The sequence below is a fragment of the Rutidosis leptorrhynchoides genome, chromosome 1 (genome assembly GCF_046630445.1).
Source record: "Rutidosis leptorrhynchoides isolate AG116_Rl617_1_P2 chromosome 1, CSIRO_AGI_Rlap_v1, whole genome shotgun sequence".
In the NCBI taxonomy this organism is placed as follows: Eukaryota; Viridiplantae; Streptophyta; class Magnoliopsida; order Asterales; family Asteraceae; genus Rutidosis; species Rutidosis leptorrhynchoides.
In genome coordinates, this window is record NC_092333.1 from 336,940,198 (window position 1) to 336,954,394 (window position 14,197).

At 35.1% G+C, this 14,197-nt stretch overlaps 1 protein-coding gene across 1 annotated transcript; it reads right to left on the reverse strand.

Moving 5' to 3' along the window:
* Positions 1-3,870: 3,870 nt before the first annotated feature.
* On the reverse strand, positions 3,871-4,957 carry LOC139899489 (uncharacterized). Its single transcript, XM_071882323.1, has 2 exons — positions 4,871-4,957; positions 3,871-4,176 (listed from the first exon to the last, which is right to left on the reverse strand). Exons 1-2 carry the CDS (start codon positions 4,955-4,957, stop codon positions 3,871-3,873), a joined length of 393 nt encoding a protein of 130 aa, XP_071738424.1.
* Between the last annotated feature and the right edge of the window lie 9,240 nt (positions 4,958-14,197).

Genomic DNA, 14,197 nt, shown 5'->3' on the forward strand with positions numbered 1-14,197 from the left:
AAAACTGGACGTTGTTTGGGTTACAAGGTGTGTACGTACCTTTTCGACGCCAAATAAAGTTTGTGTTGATATTTCAAAACCTTACCATTAGAAAGGAAATCTTATTACGTTTCCAACGATATTTGATTCGTCGAAAACGGAGTTACGGTTTGAAAGTTACGACCAAAATAAGTGTCAGAAAAATGCGAAAAAGGGCCCAGGCGCAAATTGCGGCTGGTGGGCGCAATTTGCGGCTGGCGGGGGTTCTTCAGCACCCAAATGGGCGTATTCTTGCGGCCACTTTTGCGGCTAGCCGTAATTTGCGGCCAGTAGGCGCAAATTGCGGCTGAAAACACATTTTTGGTGATTTTCTTGATATTTTGAGTTTTAATGAAGGGTATTTGTGTCTTTTCACTTGTGGATGGATTTGCAGCCTTAATATCAGTTTGGGATCCAATTTTAGATCATTTTCACATCCACACAACTCTCTCATCTCATCTTAGAGAGAGAGGGAGATTTCTAGAGAGAGATTTAGAGATTTGGGGAAGAAGAAGCTTGAATCGATCAAAGGTCCGGGTATTAAAGTTGTTCATCTCATTCTTGGCTACGTTTTGGTTGTAGTGGTAAGTTCTAACTCCGAAATTCATCTTTATGATTTGATATTCAAGTTAGGGTTTTAAGCTTTTTAGTTGTAAAACCCATTTAGATGATGAAGTGGGTTTATGGAAACTAGTTATTTTGATACATGGCGGGTTTTGGGATGATTGACGTTTTGGCCATGATTAGGTTTTGGTTTTAGGTGTAATCACTTAGTTTAGTGATTTTGGAAGCGTTGGAACCCTTTTGGGTGTATTTGAGTTGACTAATTTTGAAATGGGTCAAGATTAGGGTTTATGTGTCAAAATGGGTTTCGAGTGATGAAATTATGAGTTTGGGTCTTGCGTGTGTTGGTTAAACGTTAGAACACTTGTGTTGACTTGGTTTTTGGGTGTAAACCCTAATTTAGGTCAAAACGGGTCAAATGGATATTTCGGGACAAGTAAGCTTGATTCGGTGTCAAATTAAGTTTTAAGTCAAGTTTTGGTAAATCAAGTAGGTAAATACTTGATTTAAGTGTTAGTGGTTGTCTTGGAAATATAATCACTAGTCGTTAGTGATTTTGGGGCGTTTTATGACTTTGGTCAAAATGAGCAATTTGAATTGGGTCAAAATTGAGGATGACACTAATTTGGATTAATTGGATGTTAAACGCATTTGTTAAGTGTTAAATGATGCTTTTGATGTAATTACTCGCGAGAAGTGATTTTAGGTTAAAATTTGGTGTTTTAGCAATAAAGTCAAACTTGGTCAACCATGGAATGGGTTTTGTGTAAAATACGAGCTAGTATGCGTTTAGAGGGTAAAGTTGACATATTTGGGTATTTCGGGAACGCGGGAACTAGTCTAATTAGTTTTGGACCTGCGGGTAGCGTTAAAAGTACAAAAGGGTGTATTTTGCACTTGTTGTTCATTTGGGCGGGTCGAGAGTCCAAATGGGGTTGTATGCTGATTATGTGTATACCTATATGTGTATTATAGGTAAAATCTTGCTCGGTTTGTAATGCTCGAGTTCACGAGGTGAGTGGAATAATTATATATGTATATATATGATTTATTTACTTGTGGGGTATGAAGTTCGATGTTGACGATACCATATCCTCGTGCGAGTTGCTATTTAATGTATGGAGTTAAAGTTCGATGTTGACGATGCCATACCATTTATTCTTTGTTGGATGAGCGTTTAAAGTTCGGTGTTGACGATACCTCATGTATGGAGTTAAAGTTAGATGTTGACGATGCCATACCACTATTGTAGTGATTTTGATGAGGGGTTAAAGTTCGATGTTGACAATACCTCATATGTGGGTTTTAAGTTCGATGTTGACGATACCACATTAAATAGGGCGAATGGGGTTTAAGTTCGATGTTGACGATACCATTCGCGGGGCTAGCCTTGAAATCTTAGATACTAATGGATGTTGTGAACATCACTATTTTTGGTGTGATGTAGCGTAGCATATTATATTGTTCGTGTTATATGCTATTGTTTGTGCTAGCTTGCATATTGGAGATTTTAGCGTTATACTTTTCAATGGTATGCTAATTATATTGCTAGCGTGTATGCGGTAATTGTGTAAGTGATTGCAAGTAAGTAGATTATATATGTATGTGTATAATTATTGCATTCACTAAGCGTTAAGCTTACCCCTCTCGTTGTTTACCTTTTTACAGGTATTGCGATTATGAAGCTAGCTAGTTGTAGACTAGATGCTTAGGTGCGCTTGGGCTCGATGGGGTAGCCTTTGGATCTTTGGACATGGATGGGGGATTTGGTAGTCCCCGGGATTATGCTCTTGGTATTGGGTTGGGTTAATGAGTCTTAACCCGTATTTCTTGTGATCGGGTCATTATTACAAATGATTTTGTAAAGTGTAATTTGTGTGCCAAGGGTCATGATAGATTGTTAAACGTATCATTATGATGTTATGTTTTGATTAAAACAGAGTTGAAAATGTATTGTATTAATGGGACCTAACTAATAAAAAAAATGTACTCCGTTTTTGGTGTAACGGATTGGGGTTGTTACAGTTGACCAACTTGAGTTTGTGATTGATATTATGTATAATGTAATATGTACGTTACATTGAAGGTTCTTAGACTTGATTATCTTTCACCGAAGGCGTAAGGTGAGTGGAATAATTATATGTGTAGGTATATAATGTATCTATTTGTTGTAGCGTGAGATGTGAAGTGTCGAGGTGCTAAGACACCACGTTTTACGTGATGCGTGAAGCATCGAGGTGTTAAGATGCCACTCGGGGTGAAGCATGGAGGTGTTAAGATGCCACCTAGGGGTGTAGTGTCGAGGTGTTATGACACCACTCCGTAACTTAATGAGTGAAGCATCGAGGTGTTAAGATGCCACTCGGGGTGAAGTACCGAGGTGTTAAGGTGCCACCCTAGGGGTTAGTGATACGAGGTGTTAAGTACCCTAACGGATGTTATGAACACCGATGGCGTTTTCGCGAGCGCCATTCCCTTGTACGATTGGTTAACCATGGTTATTTGTGTTGTAAGTGTAAGCATAATATATTATTCGAATTATATTATATGCGTTGCTATGCTAGCTTGTGGTATTGGAGATTTCTAGCTTGTATTCGAGATTATAAGCTAATTGTGTTGCTAACATGTATGCGGTGTTTGAGTAAGTGATTTGCAAGTAGGTATATTATATATGTATGTGTATAATTATTGCATTCACTAAGCTTTGCTTACCCTCTCGTTGTTTACCTTTTTGTAGGTTCGGTTGTGGATAAGGGTAAGGGCATCATCTTGGATTAAAGATCTCGTCGTTGTTAGAGAATGCTTTTGGGATATTTAGCTTTTGGAGTTTGACCGAGACTTGGGTAGTTTAATCCCAAACACCATGCTCGTAGTGTAGTTTGGTACTTAAACTTTTTTAATTAAACTCGTAAAATGGCTGATGTGGGCCCCGCTTCGTAAAACTCATTTTATTAATGGAATGTGTTAGTTTTACATATTTGAATATGTTGTTAAAAGCGTTTTGTCTAATTATGTCGGGAAGTGGCCAATCTTTTTAGCATTTCAAGACTTTTGGGACATACCAGAATGGCGCGCCGTGCGGCCTTCTGGCGCGCCGCGCCATATGCTGTTCCAGCAAAAAAAAATTATTTGATATTTTCCGCGGGTTCGTTTGTGTTTTGGTTTGGGTCGTTACAATGACGATTTTGTCGGGTTGTTACAATCTCTTAGCACCAAATCTTCTTCTTTAAATTGTACATGCTTTACTCTTTTATTGTAATATTTTGCCATCCGTTGCTTAGCATCTGCTTAACGGATAAAGGCCATGATACGCCTTTCTTCCAACAAGTTCAAATTTTCACGCAAGATGAAAGAATTACTTTCAACATCAAAAGCCAAGATTCTGTGTGTTGGTACACGAATTTCTGCTGGTATCACTGCTTCAGTACCATATACCAAACTGAATGGTGTTTCACCCGTACTCCGTTTTGGCGTTGTGTGGTGAGCCCATAAAACATATGGAACTTCATCTACCCATTTGGTCTGACTTAAACTCAATCTAGTCTTTATGCCGGCCACAATTTCCTTGTTTGTTACTTCAACTTGGCCATTCGCCTGTGGGTGAATAACAAAAGTGAATGTTTGTTTAATGCTTTACTCCTCACACCAACTCTTTAATGGGTTTTCAGCGAACTGTATACCATTATCACTTACAATTTCGTTTGGCAAATCATATTTGCACACGATATGATTTAAACTCTATATATATATCTCTTTAAACTCTACATATATTTTGTTGTATGTAATTTGTTGTAGTTGTATTTTCATGCATGTTTAAACAACCTATTAATTAATGTTAGAAACTCGAAGCATTATCTTCTTTCTTTGTTGTATTATATGTTATTTATAAAGGTTGTAAAACTCGCGATTCAGAGAGAACTCGGCATGAGGTTTTTGAGGAGTTCTCGGCGATTTGGGGAGAACTTGGATGTCGACTTTCGTTGACTTTTTAATATAAATATATATATATTTTGATAGTAATAGGGACTGTTATTGTCATTTTATTAAAGGTTCAAGAGTGATTATCAAATTAGTTCTTGTTATTAAAGTTTGGTAAAAGTTGAGGGGCTGTTATTGTGATTTAATGAAAGAAAAATAAATTATTAACTCTTTATAAAAATACCTGTACATTGTACCAGATCTAAAAACCCTAAAAATCAAGATCACGCTTCCTTCCTTTTAAATTCGTATAGAGTAACTAAAAACCCTAAAAATCGGCTACAAGAAACTGTGGTCCAGCTTAATTCACGACAGGTTTGACTTGTTTCCTTCTTCTCTTCTCTTCTTTTTCCTTTTCTTGTTCTCCTTCCTCCTCTTTAAACATTTCAAGCAACATCTGAGTTTTCCGACGCCATTGACCACCGTTTGACCGTCGTTGACCGAGTAATTGAACGAGTTAGACACCGATTTCTCGTTTAGACAATTTTTACTAGTTAGTGCCGAGAACTTGGCAGAGTCTGTAACAACCCGACTTTTCCGTTTACTATCGTTACTTGTCCGTTAAGTGTTTAACGGTGATTACTTAAACTTTGTGTATTTAATTGACTTAAGTACATACTTAATAGAGGAATGTTTGAATTAATATATTATATTAATTTACAATTTATTTCGGATAGCGAAAGAACTAGAAAACGTTACGGTTAAGTTTATCGTCTAGAAGACTTTTCAGTTTACGGAACTCAGAAAAACGACACAATAATTATTTTTGATAATTATTGACTTTAAGAAAATTATTTTTAATTTATTATTTATTTAATAAATTAAACTTGGTGATTGCGTTTCAACGACTAGTTAACGTTCCGGAGACCCGGTACGGTTAACGGCACTCGAAACGAACCACGCGCGTACAAGTAAATTAGCAAAATGAGCCCAGGATACCCATTAGAGGGTCCTACGGTCGAACCCACCCCCCATGCTCCTTAATGGACTTAATTTGGCTATTGGATCATTAGTGGTTGGTGTTTAGACCTAATTATTAACTATAAAAGGAAAATAAATCACAAGAACCCTCATTGTTTCCCCTACGAGTCGACACCCCCTTCCCCTCTCCCTCTCTTTGGCCGTCGGCCATCACCACCACCTTACCACCATCAAAAGTTGTTTTTGGAAGAAACCTTGTGCACGAAAGACGTTCCTTGTGTCGTTCTCTACGCGTTAGTGTGTTCGATTTAATCGCTTGAGGTATAATTAGTAACCCTAACTTTAATAATTCAGTTTTTTGTTCAATTACATGGTGTATTAGAGTCTAGTGCTCAATTAATGATGTCTAGTGTTGTTAATTGTTGATTGATTGCGAAATTAACGTTGTATGATTGAAAAACGAATTTGTTTATTGATGATCTGATTAAATTGATATGAGATCTGACTTTGTAATATGTTTAATTAGAAAGATATCGAAAAGTTATTAATTTTAGAATCCGATTTTGCGTGATTTATTAGAGTCTAGTGCTCAATTAATGATGTCTAGTGTTGTTAATTGTTGATTGATTGCGAAACTAACGTTGTATGATTGAAAACGAATTTGTTTATTGATGATCTGATTAAATTGATATGAGATCTGACTTTTTAATATGTTTAATTAGAAAGATATCGAAAAGTTATTAATTTTAGACTCCGATTTTGCGTGATTTCGTTATCTTATGCTCAAGATATGCGTAATCGAAGATTACGTTAGGGTTTGCATGAAATCCGAATTTTCTGAGTTGCATGCTATGTGTTTTAGCTTATGAAAGTTGTGCTACTATATTCCTTGTGAAAAGTTATGCAATTTACACTAAATATTTGCTTTAGAAGGTTATGTAATGCTTCCGATATGATTAAACGAAGTTTTGGTTCGTAAAGAATGCTGAATCTGTTTTTAAGTTTATATAAAAATTGCTATCATGAACTAGGAATTGTTTTAGACTTTCAGCTTCTGAAATATGTTACTTTAGATGTTCCTTGACATGTTTTATTTGTATGCGAACTTGCAAGAACGTGATTTGAATTGAGTTATATGCTAATCTTTGTGATGTGTCCGGTTGATATTCAAAAACTGATGAGTCTGTAATGTTTTGCAAATCTGTACGTATTGGCTAAATCAATGCTTCTAATTATTTTATCACTTAAATTTTAATATGTCTTGAGATTACACCAATTGGCCGTTCATTAAAATCTATTTTCTATATTTTATGAAAAATGTTTAAAAACTGACGCGCTAGCAGAATTTTCTGTAATGAACCTGAACTTGAGCCTTTCTAATATTGGACTTTTATTTATCGTATGAGGCCTTGGATGGACTTTTTGGAATCGATTTTAAGTCTAGTTAAGATCAGGAGCTGATCATAATTTTATGAATTATGTGCTATGTGCTATGAGTGTATTTCTTTATGACGTGTGATCTTCGAAGGTTTACTTTAAGATGTTGAAAATGCGATTTCCTAAACTACGAGCGTTAACATGTTATATGACTTAAGTTTGACTTGTTGACTATGTTTACATGACTTACTGAGATGTTTGACTTTAGTTGACTACTTTGACCGAGTTGACTTTTCATTTGACTTTGGTTGACTTTCGTTGACTTGCTTGGATTAGTTGACTTTTACATGTTTATTGAGTCAATCTGAGCACTAGGACTTACGTACACTATAGGTTGACTAAGTTTGACCTATTAGTGTATACTTAAGATGATTTACTTATTTAGGTTGCGTTGTTCAGTCGAGAGCGTTCGACTACAGTACAGTTCGCTAAGATCTTTACGAGTGCTTTTGCTAAGGTGAGTCTACAGTCCCTACTACGTTTTTACAGGGATGAGATGCATGCTTTTTACAACTATTTTACATATTAGGCGCGAGTAACTTACCAAAAATATACATATGAGTTCAGATCAAAAATCCCTTAGCTTGATTATATTAGTTACTTTGTAAGCTCGACTTATAGGGAAGGTACCGTTAGGTTTGACAAACCTCACCGCAACGTTAAACAGGTGCTTATGTAGTTGTTACACGTACATTTGATCGGTGTATCACCAGTATAGGGTAAATGAAAGACGTGGGCTCGGCCTACGCAAAGGTTAAAGTTTTATAATCAAGTGCTCATGATAATGTATACTTTTCCTATGATGTTTTCCAAGAAAATCTTGTGGCCTAACTTACAAATGATTTACTAAACCTGTAGTTTCACTCAACGTTTTCGTTGACGTTTTGCATGTTTCATCTCTGGTACAAAGAGTTAGTGTTTCCGCTTTATTTGAAGCTATGTGCTGTTTGCTGCTAGAACTGGACGGCGTCCAGCATGAATTCTATTTTTATTTCAAGAACAAATATTGGCATTTAAACAGTTTTCTCTGATGTTTTAGGTTCATATACTTTAGTCATTGATGTCAAATGTTTCCAGTTACATTTTCTTTATTAAATGAATTTATTTTAATGATTAATGCGAATACTTTTCGGAAAAGTCTCATATAGAAGGCGTGACCGCTAAACTGTGGGACCAGGAGTTAATATTCTGTTAGTGGATTCTGACGGGGTATTACATTTGGTATCAGAGCAGATCAGTTACCTAGGACTAGGCTGCATTAGAGAGTCGAACGTTAGGACAACTAGTGCGTCTAGACTGTAACTGTAGACTCGTTAAGTTGCATGAACCCTAGTAGATGAAATTGCTATGATTACTTGGTATCTAATATGATATGATTACTAAGTGACTAACTTTGTGTTTTCTTTGAGTGCTAGATGACCTCTTCTAATCCTATCATTCTTACCGACTCCGACACGGAATCCGAGGAAACCTTACAAGCGCAAGGGAACACGATACTCGAGTTTGTGGATGATACCGAATCGGAACCCGAGATGGAGACCATGCATGAGAATGAGCCTAAAGGAAAGGAACCTGCAGAGGATGTCGGAGAAGAATCGGAACCCGAATCTGAATCCGAATCTGATGTACCCAATTCACCTCAAACACCTTTTGTTAAACCCGATTGTGTTAACCCCTATGGACCGAGAGGCCACCGTAGGATACCGAAAGGACCTGCTCGGCGTAATAACCCATTTTATAAGAGTTTTCGTTATGATAATCAGTCACTTGAGATGTGTCACTATTTTCATCCCTATGATGCTTCTACGTCTACTCCTAAGCCTAGTACCTCCTGTAGTGACCCGAACTTTTCCATGTTTATATATATTAATTGAGATTGATATTTACATGATTAAATGTTTCCAACATGTTAAGCAATCAAACTTGTTAAGACTTGATTAATTGAAATATATTTCATATAGACAATTGACCACCCAAGTTGACCGGCGATTCACGAACGTTAAAACTTGTAAAAATGACATGACGATATATATATGGATATACATATGGTTAACATGAGATTATGATAAGTAAGTATCTCCATAAGTATATTAACAATGAGTTATATACATATAAACAAGACTACTAACTTAAGGATTTCGAAACGAGACATATATGTAACGATTATCGTTGTAACGACATTTAAATGTATATATATCATATTAAGATATATTAATATATCATAATATCATGATAATATAATAATTTAACATTTCATTATATATAATAAACAATGGGTTAACAACATTAATTGAGATCGTTAACTTAAAGGTTTCAAAACAACACTTACATGTAACGACTAACGATGACTTAACGACTCAGTTAAAATGTATATACATGTAGTGTATTTAGATGTATTAAAATACTTTTGGAAGACTTCAAGACATATATTAAAACACTCATACTTAACGAAAATGGTTACAGTTACTTTTCCATTCTTTTCTTTCATCAAGAATTCTAGTCGTATTCTTACCCGTATTATACACAGCTTCAAAACGTACTTACTATGGGTATATACCAATAGGAACTAGCATGGGATTCCAATCTTGATTATGTCATGTATGACTAATCAATTTTAACTTCTACCATGAGCTAGTCAACTAACTAGAACTCCTTTTAACCCCACTCACCACTCACCAATTACCACTCATCATTCACTCCATTTCACTTCCAATTCTCTTTCTAATTCTCTCTCAACACACACACACTATTATGAACATATTTTTCCAGTAGTTAATCATCATCTTCATCAAAAATCACTTCAAGAATCAAGCTATAATCATCATAGGAAGAACACTTCAAGAACACTTCAAAAATCCCTTCAAGTTTACTAATTTAATTTCAAGCTTTCTAATCCATTCCAAGTAATCATATAAGATCAAGAAACCTTTGTTATATACAGTAGGTTATCATTCTAATACAAGGTAATAATCATATTCAAACTTTGGTTCAATTTCTATAACTATAACAATCTTATTTCAAGTGATGATCTTACTTGAACTTGTTTTCGTGTCATGATTCTGCTTCAAGAACTTCGAGCCATCCAAGGATCCGTTGAAGCTAGATCCATTTTTCTCTTTTCCAGTAGGTTTATCCAAGAAACTTAAGGTAGTAATGATGTTCATAACATCATTCGATTCATACATATAAAGCTATCTTATTCGAAGGTTTAAACTTGTAATCACTAGAACATAGTTTAGTTAATTCTAAACTTGTTCGCAAACAAAAGTTAATCCTTCTAACTTGACTTTTAAAATCAACTAAACACATGTTCTATATCTATATGATATGCTAACTTAATGATTTAAAACCTGGAAACACGAAAAACACCGTAAAACCGGATTTACGCCGTCGTAGTAACACCGCGGGCTGTTTTGGGTTAGTTAATTAAAAACTATGATAAACTTTGATTTAAAAGTTGTTATTCTGAGAAAATGATTTTTATTATGAACATGTAACTATATCCAAAAATTATGGTTAAACTCAAAGTGGAAGTATGTTTTCTAAAATGGTCATCTAGACGTCGTTCTTTCGACTGAAATGACTACCTTTACAAAAACGACTTGTAACTTATTTTTCCGACTATAAACCTATACTTTTTCTGTTTAGATTCATAAAATAGAGTTCAATATGAAACCATAGCAATTTGATTCACTCAAAACGGATTTAAAATGAAGAAGTTATGGGTAAAACAAGATTGGATAATTTTTCTCATTTTAGCTACGTGAAAGTTGGTAACAAATCTATTCCAACCATAACTTAATCAACTTGTATTGTATATTATGTAATCTTGAGATACCATAGACACGTATACAATGTTTCGACCTATCATGTCGACACATCTATATATATTTCGGAACAACCATAGACACTCTATATGTGAATGTTGGAGTTAGCTATACAGGGTTGAGGTTGATTCCAAAATATGTATATTTTGAGTTGTGATCAATACTGAGATACGTATACACTGGGCCGTGGATTGATTCAAGATAATATTTATCAATTTATTTCTGTATATCTAACTGTGGACAACTAGTTATAGGTTACTAACGAGGACAGCTGACTTAATAAACTTAAAACATCAAAATATATTAAAAGTGTTGTAAATATATTTTGAACATACTTTGATATATATGTATATATTGTTATAGGTTCGTGAATCAACCAGTGGCCAAGTCTTACTTCCCGACGAAGTAAAAATATGTGAAAGTGAGTTATAGTCCCACTTTTAAAATCTAATATTTTTGGGATGAGAATACATGCAGGTTTTATAAATGATTTACAAAATAGACACAAGTACGTGAAACTACATTCTATGGTTGAATTATCGAAATCGAATATGCCCCTTTTTATTAAGTCTGGTAATCTAAGAATTAGGGAACAGACACCCTAATTGACGCGAATCCTAAAGATAGATCTATTGGGCCTAACAAACCCCATCCAAAGTACCGGATGCTTTAGTACTTCGAAATTTATATCATATCCGAAGGGTGTCCCGGAATGATGGGGATATTCTTATATATATATATATATATATATATATGCATCTTGTTAATGTCGGTTACCAGGTGTTCACCATATGAATGATTTTTATCTCTATGTATGGGATGTGTATTGAAATATGAAATCTTGTGGTCTATTGTTACGATTTGATATATATAGGTTAAACCTATAACTCACCAACATTTTTGTTGACGTTTAAAGCATGTTTATTCTCAGGTGAATATTAAGAGCTTCCGCTGTTGCATACTAAAATAAGGACAAGATTTGGAGTCCATGTTTGTATGATATTGTTTAAAAACTGCATTCAAGAAACTGATTTCGATGTAACATATTTGTATTGTAAACCATTATGTAATGGTCGTGTGTAAACAGGATATTTTAGATTATCATTATTTGATAATCTACATAAAGCTTTTTAAACCTTTATTTATGAAATAAAGGTTATGGTTTATTTTAAAAATGAATGCAGTCTTTGAAAAACGTCTCATATAGAGGTCAAAACCTCGCAACGAAATCAATTAATATGGAACGTTTTTAATCAATAAGAACGGGACATTTCAGTTGGTATCCGAGCGTTGGTCTTAGAGAACCAGAATTTTGCATTAGTGTGTCTTATCGATTTTGTTAGGATGCATTAGTGAGTCTGGACTTCGACCGTGTTTACTTGAAAAATGATTGCTTAACAAATTTTGTTGGAAACTATATATTTTTAACATGTGAATATTATGTGATATATTAATCTCTTAACGCGTTTGATATTATGTGATAGATGTCTACCTCTAGAACAAGTCCCATTGACTCACCTAATAATAATGAAGAGTCAAATGTAAATTGGAATGATTCGTGGACTGATTCACAAGTTCCCGAAGAGGAACCGGAAGAAGAGTCGGAACCGGAAGAAGAATCGAAACCGGAAGAAGAATCGGAACCGGATGAAGAAATAGAACCGGTGGGGGAAATAATAAAACGGTTAAGTAAAAGAAAATCCTCAACCAACCGACCAAGGTTAATTATGGTCAATGGTGTTTCCGCCAAGGAAGCAAAATATTGGGAGGATTACCAATTCTCCGATGAATCGGATTCCGACGAGAATTCCGATGATGTTATAGAAATTACCCCAACTGAATTTAAAAAAGCAAAAGAAAATAATAAGGGAAAGGGCATAAAAATAGAGAAATCTAATTCCAACCCCGATGAACTTTATATGTATCGTCAACCCCCGAAGTCCTTAAGTTGTAACAATGACCCGGGAACCTCTAAACCACCAGGTTTTTCTAAACCAATGTGGATCACGACGGCTCGTATTAGGGGAACATCATATATCCCTAGAAACTTGGCAAAACGAACCAAAACCGAAGAAGAAGAAACAAGCGAGTCGAAATAAGATAGTTGTATTCGTGTGGTGTAATATATGTAATATAGTGTGCTTATACTTTATGATATATGTAAAAATTGCTTGTATTAATAAGTATTTTTTTTTATGAATCTAACTCTTGTCTATTTTACAGTATAAAAACACAAAATGGATAGACAACCCAATATTTTAAGAGACCTACCCGGAGACATGATTGATGAAATCTTGTCTAAAGTCGGTCAGAATTCTTCGGCACAACTATTTAAGGCGAGATCAGTTTGTAAGACATTCGAAGAACGTTCCAAGAATGTCTTGGTTTATAAGAGACTTTCATTTGAAAGATGGGGGATATCACATTGGGAAACCCATAAGTTACGATGTGTTTACTTTGACGCATATATTGCGGGGAACCCAAATGCTATTTTACGCAACGGGTTAAGAAATTATTTTGACTCAATATATCCGAATATTGGAATTCGTGATTTAGAAAAAGCGGCTAACATGCAACATAAAGAAGCATGTTATGGTTATGGATTAGTAATGTTCGCTTCTCACCAAAGTGAGAACAAGAACATCGGGCTACAACTATTAAACAAAACGTTTCCACAAGTGAGGGAGTCGGTAATTGGGGTAAGAAATGAGGTTTTTAGATTGTTACGGGACTGTTGGACATTACGTAACCCTCGTCCCTTTGACAACGTTACAACACGTTGTCTTATCAACGGCCATAACGGTTATGTTCCACAAGACCAAGGATGGGAAGTAGTCCTAGTAAAACCAGAATGCATGACTTGTTTCTGGACGTATGAATTACGTATCTTTATTGCCTTTGCTGAACGACTTGTGTACTAGCTAGAATTATCTTCACAACCATCTTGTATCAAATTTATTATGTGCTATATTTCATGCTATATGTAAAATAAGCGGTATTGTAAGTTTGTAAAATATTGTGTAAAAGTTTGAACGCGAAATATTATTATAATCAGTTTTTCATATAGAATTGTAGTAGTTGAATTGTATATTAGCTACTAAATATGAACTTAACGGGTAGGTGCTACCCGAATTTAAACTTATAAAACGCTAATATGAAGAAAAAGCTTTTATAAATGAGTTCATATTATGCTACGAAATACTATTAACTACTCTTAATATTCTGTATGATTAACTTGTTCCATTTAACTATTTTGAAGGAAATGGCACCGACTACTCGACACACCGTGAATATGAATGAAGAGGAATTCCGTACTTTTCTAGCTTCAAACATAGCCGCAGTACAGGCTGCGCTACATACCAACAATAACCTTGGATCTAGCAGTACAGGAAATCGTGTAGGATGCACCTACAAAGAATTCACTGCCTGCAAGCCTTTGGAATTTGATGGAA

Bases quoted from the DNA above. Each gene is read 5' to 3' on its own strand.
- LOC139899489 (XM_071882323.1), bottom strand. From the start codon at position 4,957: ATGTTGCTTGAAATGTTTAAAGAGGAGGAAGGAGAACAAGAAAAGGAA. The intron at 4,177-4,870 runs GTGAATTAAGCT...ATTCACCCACAG, and splicing joins GGAAACAAGTCAAACCTGTC to GCGAATGGCCAAGTTGAAGT.